The sequence below is a fragment of the Microdochium trichocladiopsis genome (assembly GCF_020744255.1).
Source record: "Microdochium trichocladiopsis strain MPI-CAGE-CH-0230 chromosome Unknown B0I36scaffold_2, whole genome shotgun sequence".
Taxonomy (NCBI): domain Eukaryota; kingdom Fungi; phylum Ascomycota; class Sordariomycetes; order Xylariales; family Microdochiaceae; genus Microdochium; species Microdochium trichocladiopsis.
This window is the reverse complement of record NW_025763545.1, coordinates 535552-547880: the sequence shown is the minus strand read 5'-3', so window position 1 is coordinate 547880 and position 12329 is coordinate 535552. Positions and strand designations below refer to the sequence as shown.

The window sequence follows — 12329 nt, the reverse complement described above, 5'->3', positions numbered from 1 at the left end:
GTCAAGATGTAACCCGAATAAGCTCGATAGTGTGTGAGTGCATTGACGGGGAGTCGAACCCCGGCCTCAACCTGCCTCGAGAAGATGGAAGGGTTGAATCCTAACCGTTAGACCATCAATGCTGATGATTCGGTGGTGATTGATGAAGAACAAAGTTAATGCGGTATATATCTACACCCAATCAGACCTCGCACAGCTCCGGGGCTCCACTCCGGCGTGCTCCACTACCGCCCGCCCGCATGGCTCCACACCCCACGGCCAGAGAAAGACGCAGCAGGAGTCAAACGTGCAAGCACCACCATCCCAACCCATACCACCGTACCACAGTTACAATCCGAATAGCATGCATATGTGATGCGCTCATCTGCGTAGAGCTGTCGCAGTCTTGCGCATAGCCCGTCTATTGTCGCACCATCAGATACGCATAGCCCGCTGGCGGGGGCTAGAGTCTGCGCAGCAGCAGCGTTAGCCTCCGTTTCAATCGAATCTGTCAAGTCGACGACGACAACAACAATACAAAGTCCAAAATGGAACGACCGGTCCGCATCATACTGCGGAGACTTATCCAGTCCCGTCTGGCACGAACGGCCAACTCTAAACGCACATTCGTCGGCCCGACACGGTCCTCTTCATCGTCACGACCACAACTGCCGTTCCTCTCCGTACCGCAGGCCAAGAACGAGCAGTTTCGCTACCTCACGACAGAGCGCAAGCAGAGGATAAAATACGAGCTTCTGCTGGGCATAAAATGGGGCCTGACCGGCTGGGCCATCATAGGATGCTGTGTGATCGGCTTCTGGAGCGTCCAGCAGGATTGGCTGGAGCGGTACTACCCGACGCCGAGCGACTGGAAGTTCTTGACGCGCTTGCGCTTCCGGCTCATGATGTGGTGCCCCGAGCGGAAGGACACGCCCATACCGGACTGGTCGCTGACGTGGGAGTACGCTAAGAACGTGGTGGAGCGGTTGGAAGACCCTGCGATAGACGGCGCTGGCGTCACGGAGCTCACCGAGGGCGGGATCTGGATCGGCGACGTCGGCAACGCCGGTTTCGACGTCACGGCAAAGAGCGAGCCGTGGAGGAGAGGATACTACCAGGCGCTGATGCAGCTCGCCAAGAGTGCGGAGTACCTCGACGGCTGTTTCACACCCAAGGACCGCAAGGAGGCATTCTTCGCGGACCAGCTGATTGGGCCGTCAAACCCCTATCCCAGGCCTATATATCCTGGCCAGTCAAACCCGCCTCGGGAAGAGGACGTTGTGCGCATAGCACCGCCACCCGAGGAGTATTACATGAAGATCCTGACGACACGTGGATTCTCGACCAAGCAGAAGATTGACGCTGCCCTCGCGCAGGCATCATATCTCGAGTACAAGTCGCTTCCCGAGGCAGCGGCCAACATGTACGACTGGGCCTTGTCCCTGGCGACAGAAAACATCGTCCCCGCGGCTCTCCCGTTCGACCAGAAGACGCTCGTGCTCCGCGACGGCGCGCGGAACGTGTCTGCGAATGTTCTCGAGATCTTGACGTCGATAGCCACATTGAAGGCCCAGAATGGCGACGTCCCCTCGGCTCTGCCGATTCTTGTATCTGTGCTGAGAGCTCGGCGCTCATTACCAGAAGCGGACGTCTTCGCCGCGCCCGCGGGCCCAACGCTTGGTAGCGCTATGAGCTGGGAGCATCTTTCAGGTCTCGCCAAGAGAGTGCTTCTGCCACCAGAGTACCCCCGGCGCCGGATGATGGGATGTCTCCACCCGTGCGGGACGCCCAGGAGCTCTGCGAAGAGGCCGGGCTCAACCTATATATTGGTGAGATCGTCTACACGAGCAACGCCTCCGCCAGAGAAGAAGGCGTTGGCTGGACGCGCGAGGCCGTGGATGCCGCACAGGAGCAACTACACAAGCTCGGTCCCAAGACGGAGGACCACAAGGCTCAGCAGAGATGTCGCGAGTGTCTGAGCACCGGGTTGACCAACTGGGCCAAGATGGTGGACCGTCTGGCCAAGGATGAGCTGTCTAAACAGGCCGCCTCGGAAGTGAAGAAGCAAAAGTCGGGTAGCTGGCTCGGCTTATGGAGCGAAGGCACCAAGAAGGACACCGCTGGCGATGCTGGCAGGTGGGCAGCCGAGGCGGCTGTCATCAAGGAGAGATCGAGACGTGCGCAGGATCTGCTTGAGGATCTTGAGGCGCCGGGACAGGGCATCTCTGCTCCGTTCAGGGCATAGGCTGTTCTGGTTCCTTTTGCAAATGACTTGGGGGACACTGTCCTGTTTCTAGGTGGAGAAGGCTACGGTGCTTGCTTGACTCACTGCAGTCCCGACTACTATGGTGTGGAGAATTTTATGTATAACGATGTTGTACGAGTAAGCAGGCAAAGCCCACCGCTTTCAAGGGAACTTTCAAAATCGATACCACTTTTGACACATGACCAAGTGTGCCTCGTAGGAGCAGATTCGCTGTCTTCTATCTGCAAATATCATGAGATTGCACCTCCGCCTCCCGCATTTGCTGCCTGCCTGGCCGTCTGAGCTTGCCGGCTTTGGCAAGCCAAACCTGCAATCCGCCCAGAGTAAATGCTTACTTGTTTGAAAAGATCTGGCCTGGGCTCCTTTGGAGCCTGACGTCTTCTCACCCTACGGGCTTCCACACTCAAGAGGGTTAGAGGGAATCTCCATGTACATGATTGCGATGCGCCCATCTCTGGCTCCTGATGCGGCTGGCAATGTTGAACAAGCTCGGTGCGCCGACGTCCCGAATTTCCGTGATGGCGCTCAGTAGTAGGCCAAGAACCACGTGGCGGTTTCCCCAGCTCGGACAGCAGACTCGATCGGAAGCTTTCTCGTGGTGGAAACTCCAGTGGCCATAGAAGGATCGGCAGTGTCACAACCTGTACTGCCCAACACGCGAAGATCCGTAACGTTGGCCACTCTCGTTCTCATTGACAGTAGGGCACGACACCACTGACATCCGCAGCTCACTGAGAGGCGTGCTTGTCGTGGTCATCGGCGACGTCGAGGCCAGCCAAGGACGACACGAGGACATCTCCTGGACCTTCCCAGCCGTTCCAGGTCTCCACCTCGTCGGAGCCTCGCAGCTCGTAGTCTGGATCCGCATAGGTGACGTCGAAAACGGGGTTCTTGTACGTGTTGATCAAGTGTTCTCTGTCACGATCACCACGGGGACCACCGTTGCTGTTGCCGTCAATGCTGCTCTCATAGAAGCTTCCGGCCATGCTTGTATTGGACACATTACTGCTCACTTCTTCATCCTCCTCCTCCTCGTGAGCACGACTACCACGCTCCGAGCTAGTGTTCGGGACGGTGGTGGCAGTGTCCGCCACGATGGTGCAGAGGCTGACTTCTTGAATCCAGTCGAGCACGGCGCCTGCGGCCCGGATCAGGGTGCATTCGGTGTAGTTCGGCTCGCCAGAGCTGAGCACCGGGCAGCCGAGGCCGGTAAAGGCGGTGGTCTTCGTGTTCCCGTCGGGGCCCGAGATTGGGGTGTTCAACGGCTCCATTGAGAGTGCGTAATTTCGCGCCCGCTGTGTGCGGTGGTGAAAGTCAGCAAAACTGGACGGAAAGATCTTTGCCACAGTCGGGCGGATGCGGATGTGGAAGTCAATCACTCCCATCTTAAGATGCACTTACATCTCGTAGAAACGCCTTCAGCCCGGCCGTTTTGACCTCCCAGATCGCAAACAAGCCCCCCACGAGTGCCATGCAGTTCAGCCTGCCGTCGAGCCGGCTCCAGACTTGATCGTCGTCAAGATACCTCTCCACTGCATCCGCGCCATCGCCCACGCCAATGACGTCGAGCCGCGCGGTGCTGTCAGGTCCAAGCAGCGCAGGCAGGACATCCTCAAAGATGTACTTTACGTGCTCGGCCACCGTGCGGTTGCCCGGCACGGAGTTCACCTCGCGCGTATACAGATTGCCCAGGTGAACGGCGCTCTTCATGCGCGTCGCGTCCCAGGCCGATGGACTCAGCGTCTTGAGCAGAGAGGGAAGCCACATGAGCTGGCCGCAGTTTGCTAGGAGCACGGCTGGCGGGCGGTCGTCGCCGGGCGAAGCACGCTGCGAGAGGATGCTCTGGACGATGGAGACCATGCTGCCCTTGTTGATGCCGCCAGGGCCCCCGATAACGCGGTGGGCAAGAACGCCCAGATCCTGCGTGGACTCGCCAAAGATGAGGACCACGCGCGATGCGCCGGCGATTGACTTGCTAGCGAAGATGGGGAGACGTGGCTTGTTTTTGGATGATTCGGCGCCGAGTGGCAGCATGTGCTTCTCTAGGCCGAGGTCTTGGAGGCGAGATTGGATAATCTTCCCGCATGCCTCTAGAAGCGTGTCAGTAGAGTGGTGCAAAGGACAATATGATAAGATGTCCATTCTGTGATGGCGATTCTCAAGCCTTTCGTGAAGTCGTCGTGAGACGTACCATTCATCGCATATCTCTGCCGATCGTTCCAGCGTGGGTTGCGGCTGATGAAGAACTTGAAGTAGTTGTCATTGTTGGCGATGGAGCGGATCTCGTCGTCAGGATTGACGAAGTATCTGACAGCGCAGTCAGCTGATAATGCTGCTGAGGGCATGCTCTTCATGACGCTGTACATACCCCAATGCCTCTAGGTCTGCCGGAAAATCCGGGTCTGCTGGGAGGCCGGTCCACTTGCGCCGGAACATGGCAGGTGATGAATGTTGCTAACTGAGTGGTGTAGTAAAGGCTTGTGGCGCTCGAGATTCCCTGGAGGAGTGAGAGTTGTGTTCGCTGGCCCGTTGTAGTTGCCGGCCCGTTGTAGTCGCCTCGAAATAGTGCACAGATAGAGCGAAACGCAAACAGATGGAGGAAAACACTGGACTACGTCTGATAACCCAGGTAGGTACCTCGGTTGGCCACTGATCCGGCTGAATGTCACTGGCTCGATAGTCCGTTGTGTGCACTTGCGAGAGTGATTGGACTGGAGGAACAATGCAAGACCTGTGCCCGGCACCCTCTCCGCTTCACCAACGGCATGCGACCAGCAAATAGGACGTCCGTTTGCTCCGTTTGCAGTGCAAGACTCAGGCCAACACCATCCGACGTGTGTCACCTTGGCAATTATGCAATCCTCCGCAATGAAGTGGAAGTAGGAACAATAATGTCTCATGTTTCGTTCCGGCTATTGTTGTCCATTTGATACAGCCTTTTAATATACAATGGCCGCTGCCCGCCCATAACTCATTGATCATACACGTGACTGCCCTCTTCCATCTACCAACTGGCCTTCTGGACACCTGGTATGTTGCCCTCCAGCGCCTGCATTCTGAAGTTGTACTACAATAAACACATGGACAGTCAGCATCAATTATTTTCCCAACTGTCGGCTCGTCCACTGTCTGAGAAGCTGTCCTTACCCTCGTCATCTTGAAATCGGACAAGATTCCGCGAGACTTTCCTCCGAGAAGACAGCGGTTGCGGATTTGTGTCGGCCGTGTGTAGGCGTGCATCTGGGAGAGCTGGAGCTGGGCCTCGGCGCGTGTCCTGGCAGGTAGTGTTGTGTTGCGGATCATGTATCGCAGGGCTTGTCTGAAAGCGAGCAGGCTGTCAGCGATGCCGTCTATCGACTCGAAAAACACGCCGTGCTGGTGGCGAATGCTTCGAGTCTGGACGGTGCCAGGCTCAGAGCAGGCAAGTGCTCACCTCTCGGCCTCGTGCTCGGCAAAGACCTTCCGCTTGGTGTGGTCACGGATGGTCTTGATGTTGACAAAGCAACCGATGTCGAGCTTCTTGGCCCGGAACATCGACATCTTGGACGGCTGTGTGCGCGCTGTCGATGCGCTGTGTGGTCGTCGGGAACGTGAGGGATTGGCCGTGAACGGGTTGTTAAGCCACGTCGTCGTGCTCGTCGTCGTTGCCGTGATGGATCTCCAAAATCTTGAGAGGACGCCGGCGGGCCAATGAGCCGACTCCCGCCTAGTGGAGCAGGGGTTGTTGATGGCTCGCAGTGTCAACGAGCTCCGTTGCTGCCCATCAGCCACAGTGAGCGCCACAGAGTCTACAGAAGTGGCTGCGCAGGTGGGGCTGGAGGTCTGATGGTTGCGACTCCACCACGAACTCCACAATGGATAGAGCCGCATTTCATTCCTCATCCGTCAACGGCGAATTATATGGATCTATGATGTCAACCCCGTCCAGACAGTGATCGTCCCAGCAGCAGATCGCGATGACCATCTTCCGCAGCGCCCGCCCTGCCGTGAGAGTGCATTCTCTCGGTACCTGAAGATGCAATTGAAGATGGATAAGGGGACAAGAGTTGGCACACGACCACAAAGAGAACCTCGATCCAATGGGCAGAGGGCCATCTAGAACAATTGCTGTCTCGCACTCCGGACACAAACCAATTGACTTGGCCCGGACCTGAAGATCCAACACATCTCTTTGACTCGACTCAATGTCATGATTGAGGTATCAAGTGGACCACCTGCAGTGGCTAGTGCCTGATCCCCCATTTGTGACGCTGCCTGCCGCCGTGAAAGCTTTCCTCCCTGATGACGTAGCCTGCAAACGCAGCAGATTCTCGCACACTTATTAAGACCACGCGCTTCCCACGTCTCTTCAGGCTGCCAAAACCACACAACCACACTACCAAGCTCATCTCTTGACCTTGTTTCCTCGTGACAGAATCCAAATCTACAACCTCCAGCATCACCATCATCATGTCTTCCAACGTCGGCAGCAGCGGAGTCTACGAGGCGGGCGACCAGCGCCCCCACGGCGAGCAGAACAACGGCCCCCGCTACGAGGAGGGCAAGGAGCACTCCCACAACCCTCTCGACTCGAGTACGTCACTGCCTCATGCCTTCGATTGAATTCACTTGTATCTTGGATACCTGGGCGATCATTCCGCCCTTGATTCTCCCCCATTGGAAGACTGTAAATAGCTAACCACTGGCTTTCTCTCCCCGCCGTATCAGAGGACGAACGCTCCATTGCCAACCGCCTCGCCAACGAGGAGCGCAAGGAGAAGGAGGGAGACCAGGACACCCCTGAGGTCGCCGCCCTCAAGGAGGACCCCACTGCTCCCGTAAGTTGTATTTGGACGCTCAATGGGGGAGAACCCAGAAACGATTTGACTGACCAAACCGTTTTCTTTTGAACGACAATACAGGCCAGGATGCACGGCAACAAGCCCTCGCGTGGCGCCGAGATTGATGCCGAGATCCAGAGAGAGGAGCAGGAGTACCTCGAGCGCAAGGGCAAGGCTTAAATGTTCTACCCAGAGCTGAGAAGGTGTAGAGGAAACAATTGTAAATGATGTAAAAGCGATCATGAGTCTTATGATACTACTCTGAATGACAAAGTACTCGACCAAGCAAATCAATTAGCACCATCACGGTGGCGAACTGGAGATGTGACAAATCGCAGTGCCTATTTATCGCTTATTGGAGGGGGATTGGATGTGGACAGTGAAGCTTGGAACACGCTGTGTTGGAAATCTGACACATCTATATACCGAGGCACAAATCGTCCAAGGTCGGCACTGCGGTCATCGGTATCTAGACCAAAGCTTTGAGGAACCAAAACTACAGCTTCGCTCCCTTCGCACGCCTCGCCTCCCTCTCCTTGTCCCGCAGCATCCTCCTCAAAATCTTGCCGCTCGGACTCTTGGGAACCTCCGAGATGAACTCAATGCCGCCCTTGAGCCACTTGTACCGCGCCTTGTGGTCTTCAACGTGCTTGGCAATCTCCCTTGCGACTTCTGCGTCCGGCTTGTCGGCGAAGCTCTTTGCTTTCACGACAAACGCCTTGGGCACCTCACCAGCGCTCTCGTCGGGGACAGGGATAACAGTGCAGTCCGCCACCGCGGGGTGCGTGAGGAGGTGGGCTTCGAGCTCAGCAGGCGCTACTTGGTTTCCCTGGTTCGATCATAGACATTAGACAGAGGCCAGGGGTTTCGGAGGGGCTTGACGGAGCACTCAATCAAGAGTATCTCGTCTCTCGAGGCCATGAACATACCTTGACTTTAATAAGCTCCTTCAGCCGGTCCACAATCGCCAAGTGGATGTTCCCTGAGGGTGCCCTGATTGCGACAGCGACATCGCCAGTCCTCATCCACCGGCCGTCCTCGTCATGTATGAACGCCTCGGTCGTGGCCCTCTCGTTGTTCAGATACCCCAGCGTCACCGAGGGCGACTGGATCAGTAGCTCGCCGCGCTTGTCGCATTTGGTGATCTCGTGGCCTTCCTCGTCGAGCAGCTTCGCCCGCGTGGCAGGGACCAGACTCCCCGATGTCCCGACCATGACGTCGTTCTGCCCGCTGCTGATGACGAGCGTGGAAGTCTCGGTCATGCCGTAGCCCTGGCCGACTTTGACGCCCGGGAAAGACCGCTCGACGGCCTCGTGGGTCTCGCCACCAAGGGGCGCCGCACCGGTGTAGATGAACTGCAGGCTGCTCAGGTCGTATTTGGAACATACTTCGGGGTTCTTGAGGAGCTGGATGATTATGGGTGGGACCTGGCATGTTGGGAGCGTTTATTAGCTTGGTGAACTTCTACCAAATCTCGTCTTGTTTAGGAACAGGCAAGCTCAAGTTCCGCGACTACTTACCAGGTGCATAAAGTTGACTTTGTACTGCTGGACACATTTGAGCAAAGTCTGCAGCTCAAATTTGGGCAACACAACCGTCCCGTCGCCTCGATACATCGCCCCTAACGCGATAACGACGAGGCCGTAGATATGCGACATGGGTAAGAGGCCCATCTGGGCCTGCGTCTCAATACCCTTAGCCCTCCGGCCTGGCTCCTCGTGCCACCTAAGCTGCATCAGGTTGGCAATGACGTTCCGATGGGCAATCATCACGGCTTTCTGTGGATAAGGTGTTAGCAACGAGCACAAGGTAGGCCATGTTCAAAGGGTAAGGTGCTGATTGTCGAGAACGTACAGGAAGTCCAGAGGTCCCACTCGAGAAGCACAAAAAGGCAACCTGCCGCGCGCCTTGGCCCACGGTCCAGGACACTGGAGGAAGCTCTGGCTCCTCCTGGCCCTCTTCTATCAGCTGGCCGAGAGTTTTGAACTTTGCGTCCTTGGGCGCGGAAAACCCAGCTACGTCCATCAGAAAGATGCGATCCTCGCTGATCCCGGCGGTCTTGGCGGCTTTGAGGGCGGTCTCGAGTAGCGGCACGCAGGTGATGATTGCCTTTGCGCCGGATGTCTTGAGTTGGTACTCGAGTTCCGAGGCAGAGTACATGGCGTTGGCGGGCGTGGAGATGCCATTGAGCCTGTGGACCGCGAAGGATGCCGTCACGTAGTCGATCTGAGAGCGGGAATATGGTAAGCTGGATCACATACTTCCCGGGCTCGAAGCGGGCATCTAGGCTAACCCACCGAGTTCAAGGAATAGACATTCAGCACTTTGTCCCAGGGGGTGTCATCGTTGACACGCCAGCCGAGCCGTTTGGAAAGGGCCCGGGCGAGATGGTTGACACGAGAGGCGACTTCGCGATTCGTGTACGTCTTGCCTGTGAGGCCACAGGTGAAAGGGTTCCGAGATCGGTCAAATGGCAGACGCCCATGTCTCTCGTCGCCCCAGAACTCATGGATCGGTATTGAGCCCGGAGGGTCTGTTCGTTCGCGTTAGTAAGTGCCCGTGTACGAGAAGGTGAGCAGGTGCAGCGGGCTGATTCGTCAAAGACCTGACTGACCGAAGGGTAGCTTTGGGACCCACGATGGAGGGTGGAAGACCATGGTCTATTCTCTGTTGGTGAAATGTAAAATGCAGTGAACTACGGGCTGCTGGTTCGAGGCTGGCGGCTCTGGAAGCAATGCTTTACAGCAGCGGGGATCGCAGGCGCAGGAATGGGGTTATTCCATGAAGAGCGAAGGAAGTCAAGACCGTGGGGATCTTGCCGAGGGAAAGGGAAAAAACGAAGGGCCGTGGCTGACACCCGAGAAGCCCCAGCCGAGCACTCTCGGGGTCAGCAACTGCACCGCGATCGCGAAGCCGGGGGGGGGGGTTTGAGCGGCCCCCGTTTGTTGTCTCCGCACCGGCATTTGCTGGCCCGCTCCCGCTCCCCAGATTGCCCCAGGATCCCTGCCGTCCTGAGTTTGGCTGGCGCATCCACACTCACCACTGTCGCGGCTCAGTCTCCTGCGTAGCTTCAGCACGCCAATGCTGGCTGACGTCGACCAGCCAAAGGCCCCGTCCGCGCTTCTCGGCCTTAGAGCCCACACCCAGAACACGCGAGCATCTGGCATCCACATCTCGCCCGCACCGCGACTCTCTGTATCCGCTGCCCCTGGATCATCACCATGCACAGGTTCGAGATCAGGCGCACTCTGTTTCCGCACTTGCCCCACTGCTGGCAATCCGCTATCGGTGCTTCGGTGTCAATGCTTCAGGGTCCCAAAGCCGAACTATCGCAGATCGAAGGAAGTTCTGACCGGTTGTGGAGCTCTGTTCTGCCTGTTCCATTTATCCGAGCTGACTTCAGCACTAGTATGTGCATGCTTTTTTTTCTCACACGTCAAGTTGGACACAGAGTTCTTTGGGAGGTGCTTGCTGTCACTGATGCTATTTCGTTCGTCTTGTGAGGCGGGTGGTATTGTCTTTCTTAACACGTAAAGAAACGCATGCGCTTTTCCCAAGACTTCGGGCATCCAGTTCGATTTCTCTAGAGACTTTGGATGCGGGGGTGCTGGTAGACTAGTACGCTCTGACCCCCCGGTTCTGTATAGCCTGCATGCTAACGTGACTTCTCTCATACGTCGTCCCATGATATAGGATTAGGCTTCCTCTATCAGTGAGTTGTGCTGGAGTCCTGCTGGACTTGCGTTCTCTGTGGATGCTGATGGGCATTGCCAGTATTGTGCAATGCCCTTTCTTCCTGCATGGATACATGGTTGGCACTACGAAACACGAGGCCGTCAAAGACTCGACCCTTTCAAGACACGAACATTGGTACCATCAGTCGCCTCTTGTCGAGGACATGGGCTGGCGCCGTGCTGCGGTCATGAGCCTGCGTATGTCCACATTCTCGGCCAGATAGTATGGCGATGACTGGTGCTTGGTGATCCCGGTCGGGTGCTCGCCTCAATCTTTCGACAAGTGCGTAGTTGGCGCTGGCTCGAGGCCTTCCTGACAAGTAAACTCTTGATTCTCCTTGTCGTCATAATCGCTGATCGAATCGTGACCCTTTCTGCGACCTGGAGAGATAGGCCATCTGCTTATAGGTCCCTTTCGGGAATGACGCCGACGTGTGGCCGGACCACCTTCGACCATGCTGGCCCTGAAGGCGCCGGCAAGAGTTTCCCGCGGGACCTCCTCTAGGTACACCTCTTGGTGCCCGCCATTTGAGCCGGATGGCGGCTTCTAGCTGAGCTCCTTGACCAGTTTGCGGACAAGCTTCTTCTGAGACTCAACAGAGAGGTGCTGCTCGTCGGTATCCTGCACAGCACGGCCGACCGCCAGAATTGTCTTGATGTTCTCGCTGTTGACCCAGATCTTGCCGTTTCTGCCAACGGCCGTCTCGAAAGCCAGCCCCGCAGCGCCAAGTTCCTCGAGAACAACGACGCGGCCTTCCTCAACGGACTTGCGCATAAGCAGCCGGCGAGCCATGCCTTGTGAGATTGTGTAAAGCATGCCTCCGTTCAGTGGACCGAGTCCGTCGGCCTTGCCGGTGGACGAAGAGACGCACTCGAGCTCGGGGTCCATGTGCCGATTCGCCATAGTGACACGTGCATACACGAGCGCGCCTGGGTTGAGCTGGGGCCTGGTCTTCTTCGTGGCCATCTCGAATGCCAGTTGTGGTAAGGATGCGTTGGACGTGTAGTCGGATAGCGACACGTAGAAGTAGTCCGCGGCCGACTTCTGCACTGTTCCAATCACGAGATCGCCAACTGAAGGGACATACTATGCGCCAATGTTAGCGGAGCGGCACGGAGGTGCGGCGAAAGAGAGCCGAGAAAAGAACATACCCGACCTCCATTGTACTCGACCCAGATTGAGTTCTTCCTAGGATCGCTGACAAGCTGTCCTGCGACTGTGGGAATGAGGTCGCTCGGTGGTACGTGCCGAAGCCCAGGACCAAGCTTGAGCGCCTTCTTGGGATGCGATGGGATGAGGTCCGGGTTGATCTGGTCGCCCGGGAGGACGAAGATGGCCTGGCCGTCGACTGCCATTATGATATATCCGAGCGCTCCGCTGGGTCGGACCAAGATGCGTAGTTGTCAACGCAGAAGTATCTTTGCAATCAATCTCCGTGCCTTCTCGATGACATGGAGCTCTTGGTACCGAAACTTTTTGGTGGGGTCGGCGCTCCTGCTGCCGGTGACCTCAGCGCCGAGCTGCACAAA

The 12329-nt window shown here is 56.8% G+C and overlaps 7 protein-coding genes and 1 non-coding gene across 8 annotated transcripts; 3 read left to right on the top strand and 5 right to left on the bottom strand.

The window, feature by feature from the left end:
- Positions 1-38: 38 nt before the first annotated feature.
- On the bottom strand, positions 39-122 carry B0I36DRAFT_t24. Its single transcript has one exon. It is a non-coding gene; the product is annotated as a tRNA-Gly (tRNA).
- A 168-nt stretch (positions 123-290) lies between these two features.
- On the top strand, positions 291-2515 carry B0I36DRAFT_313565 (uncharacterized protein). The gene is made up of 2 exons (XM_046152641.1): positions 291-1689; positions 1722-2515. The coding sequence occupies exons 1-2, from the start codon at positions 528-530 to the stop codon at positions 2222-2224; spliced, it is 1665 nt and encodes a 554-aa protein (XP_046016345.1). The 5' UTR covers positions 291-527; the 3' UTR covers positions 2225-2515.
- A 458-nt stretch (positions 2516-2973) lies between these two features.
- B0I36DRAFT_358953 (uncharacterized protein) lies at positions 2974-4681 on the bottom strand (the record flags this gene model as incomplete). Its single annotated transcript, XM_046158050.1, has 4 exons — positions 2974-3540; positions 3647-4335; positions 4437-4552; positions 4614-4681. 4 exons carry the CDS (start codon positions 4679-4681, stop codon positions 2974-2976), a joined length of 1440 nt encoding a protein of 479 aa, XP_046016344.1.
- Positions 4682-5030: 349 nt separating this feature from the next.
- B0I36DRAFT_313563 (ribosomal protein S14p/S29e) lies at positions 5031-5942 on the bottom strand. The gene is made up of 3 exons (XM_046152640.1): positions 5679-5942; positions 5393-5564; positions 5031-5312 (listed from the first exon to the last, which is right to left on the bottom strand). The coding sequence occupies exons 1-3, from the start codon at positions 5783-5785 to the stop codon at positions 5250-5252; spliced, it is 342 nt and encodes a 113-aa protein (XP_046016343.1). The 5' UTR covers positions 5786-5942; the 3' UTR covers positions 5031-5249.
- A 752-nt stretch (positions 5943-6694) lies between these two features.
- B0I36DRAFT_358951 (uncharacterized protein) lies at positions 6695-7245 on the top strand (the record flags this gene model as incomplete). The annotated part of the gene is made up of 3 exons (XM_046158049.1): positions 6695-6818; positions 6953-7062; positions 7147-7245. 3 exons carry the CDS (start codon positions 6695-6697, stop codon positions 7243-7245), a joined length of 333 nt encoding a protein of 110 aa, XP_046016342.1.
- A 115-nt stretch (positions 7246-7360) lies between these two features.
- Positions 7361-10087, bottom strand: B0I36DRAFT_62996 (uncharacterized protein). Its single transcript, XM_046163122.1, has 6 exons — positions 9680-10087; positions 9363-9598; positions 8920-9291; positions 8586-8843; positions 7995-8492; positions 7361-7894 (listed from the first exon to the last, which is right to left on the bottom strand). Exons 1-6 carry the CDS (start codon positions 9720-9722, stop codon positions 7562-7564), a joined length of 1740 nt encoding a protein of 579 aa, XP_046016341.1. The 5' UTR covers positions 9723-10087; the 3' UTR covers positions 7361-7561.
- On the top strand, positions 9973-10709 carry B0I36DRAFT_63001 (uncharacterized protein). The gene has a single exon (XM_046163123.1). It carries the CDS (start codon positions 10147-10149, stop codon positions 10597-10599), a length of 453 nt encoding a protein of 150 aa, XP_046016340.1. The 5' UTR covers positions 9973-10146; the 3' UTR covers positions 10600-10709.
- Positions 10710-11346: 637 nt separating this feature from the next.
- Positions 11347-12155, bottom strand: B0I36DRAFT_371849 (uncharacterized protein; the record flags this gene model as incomplete). Its single annotated transcript, XM_046160056.1, has 2 exons — positions 11347-11886; positions 11952-12155. 2 exons carry the CDS (start codon positions 12153-12155, stop codon positions 11347-11349), a joined length of 744 nt encoding a protein of 247 aa, XP_046016339.1.
- Positions 12156-12329: the final 174 nt, after the last annotated feature.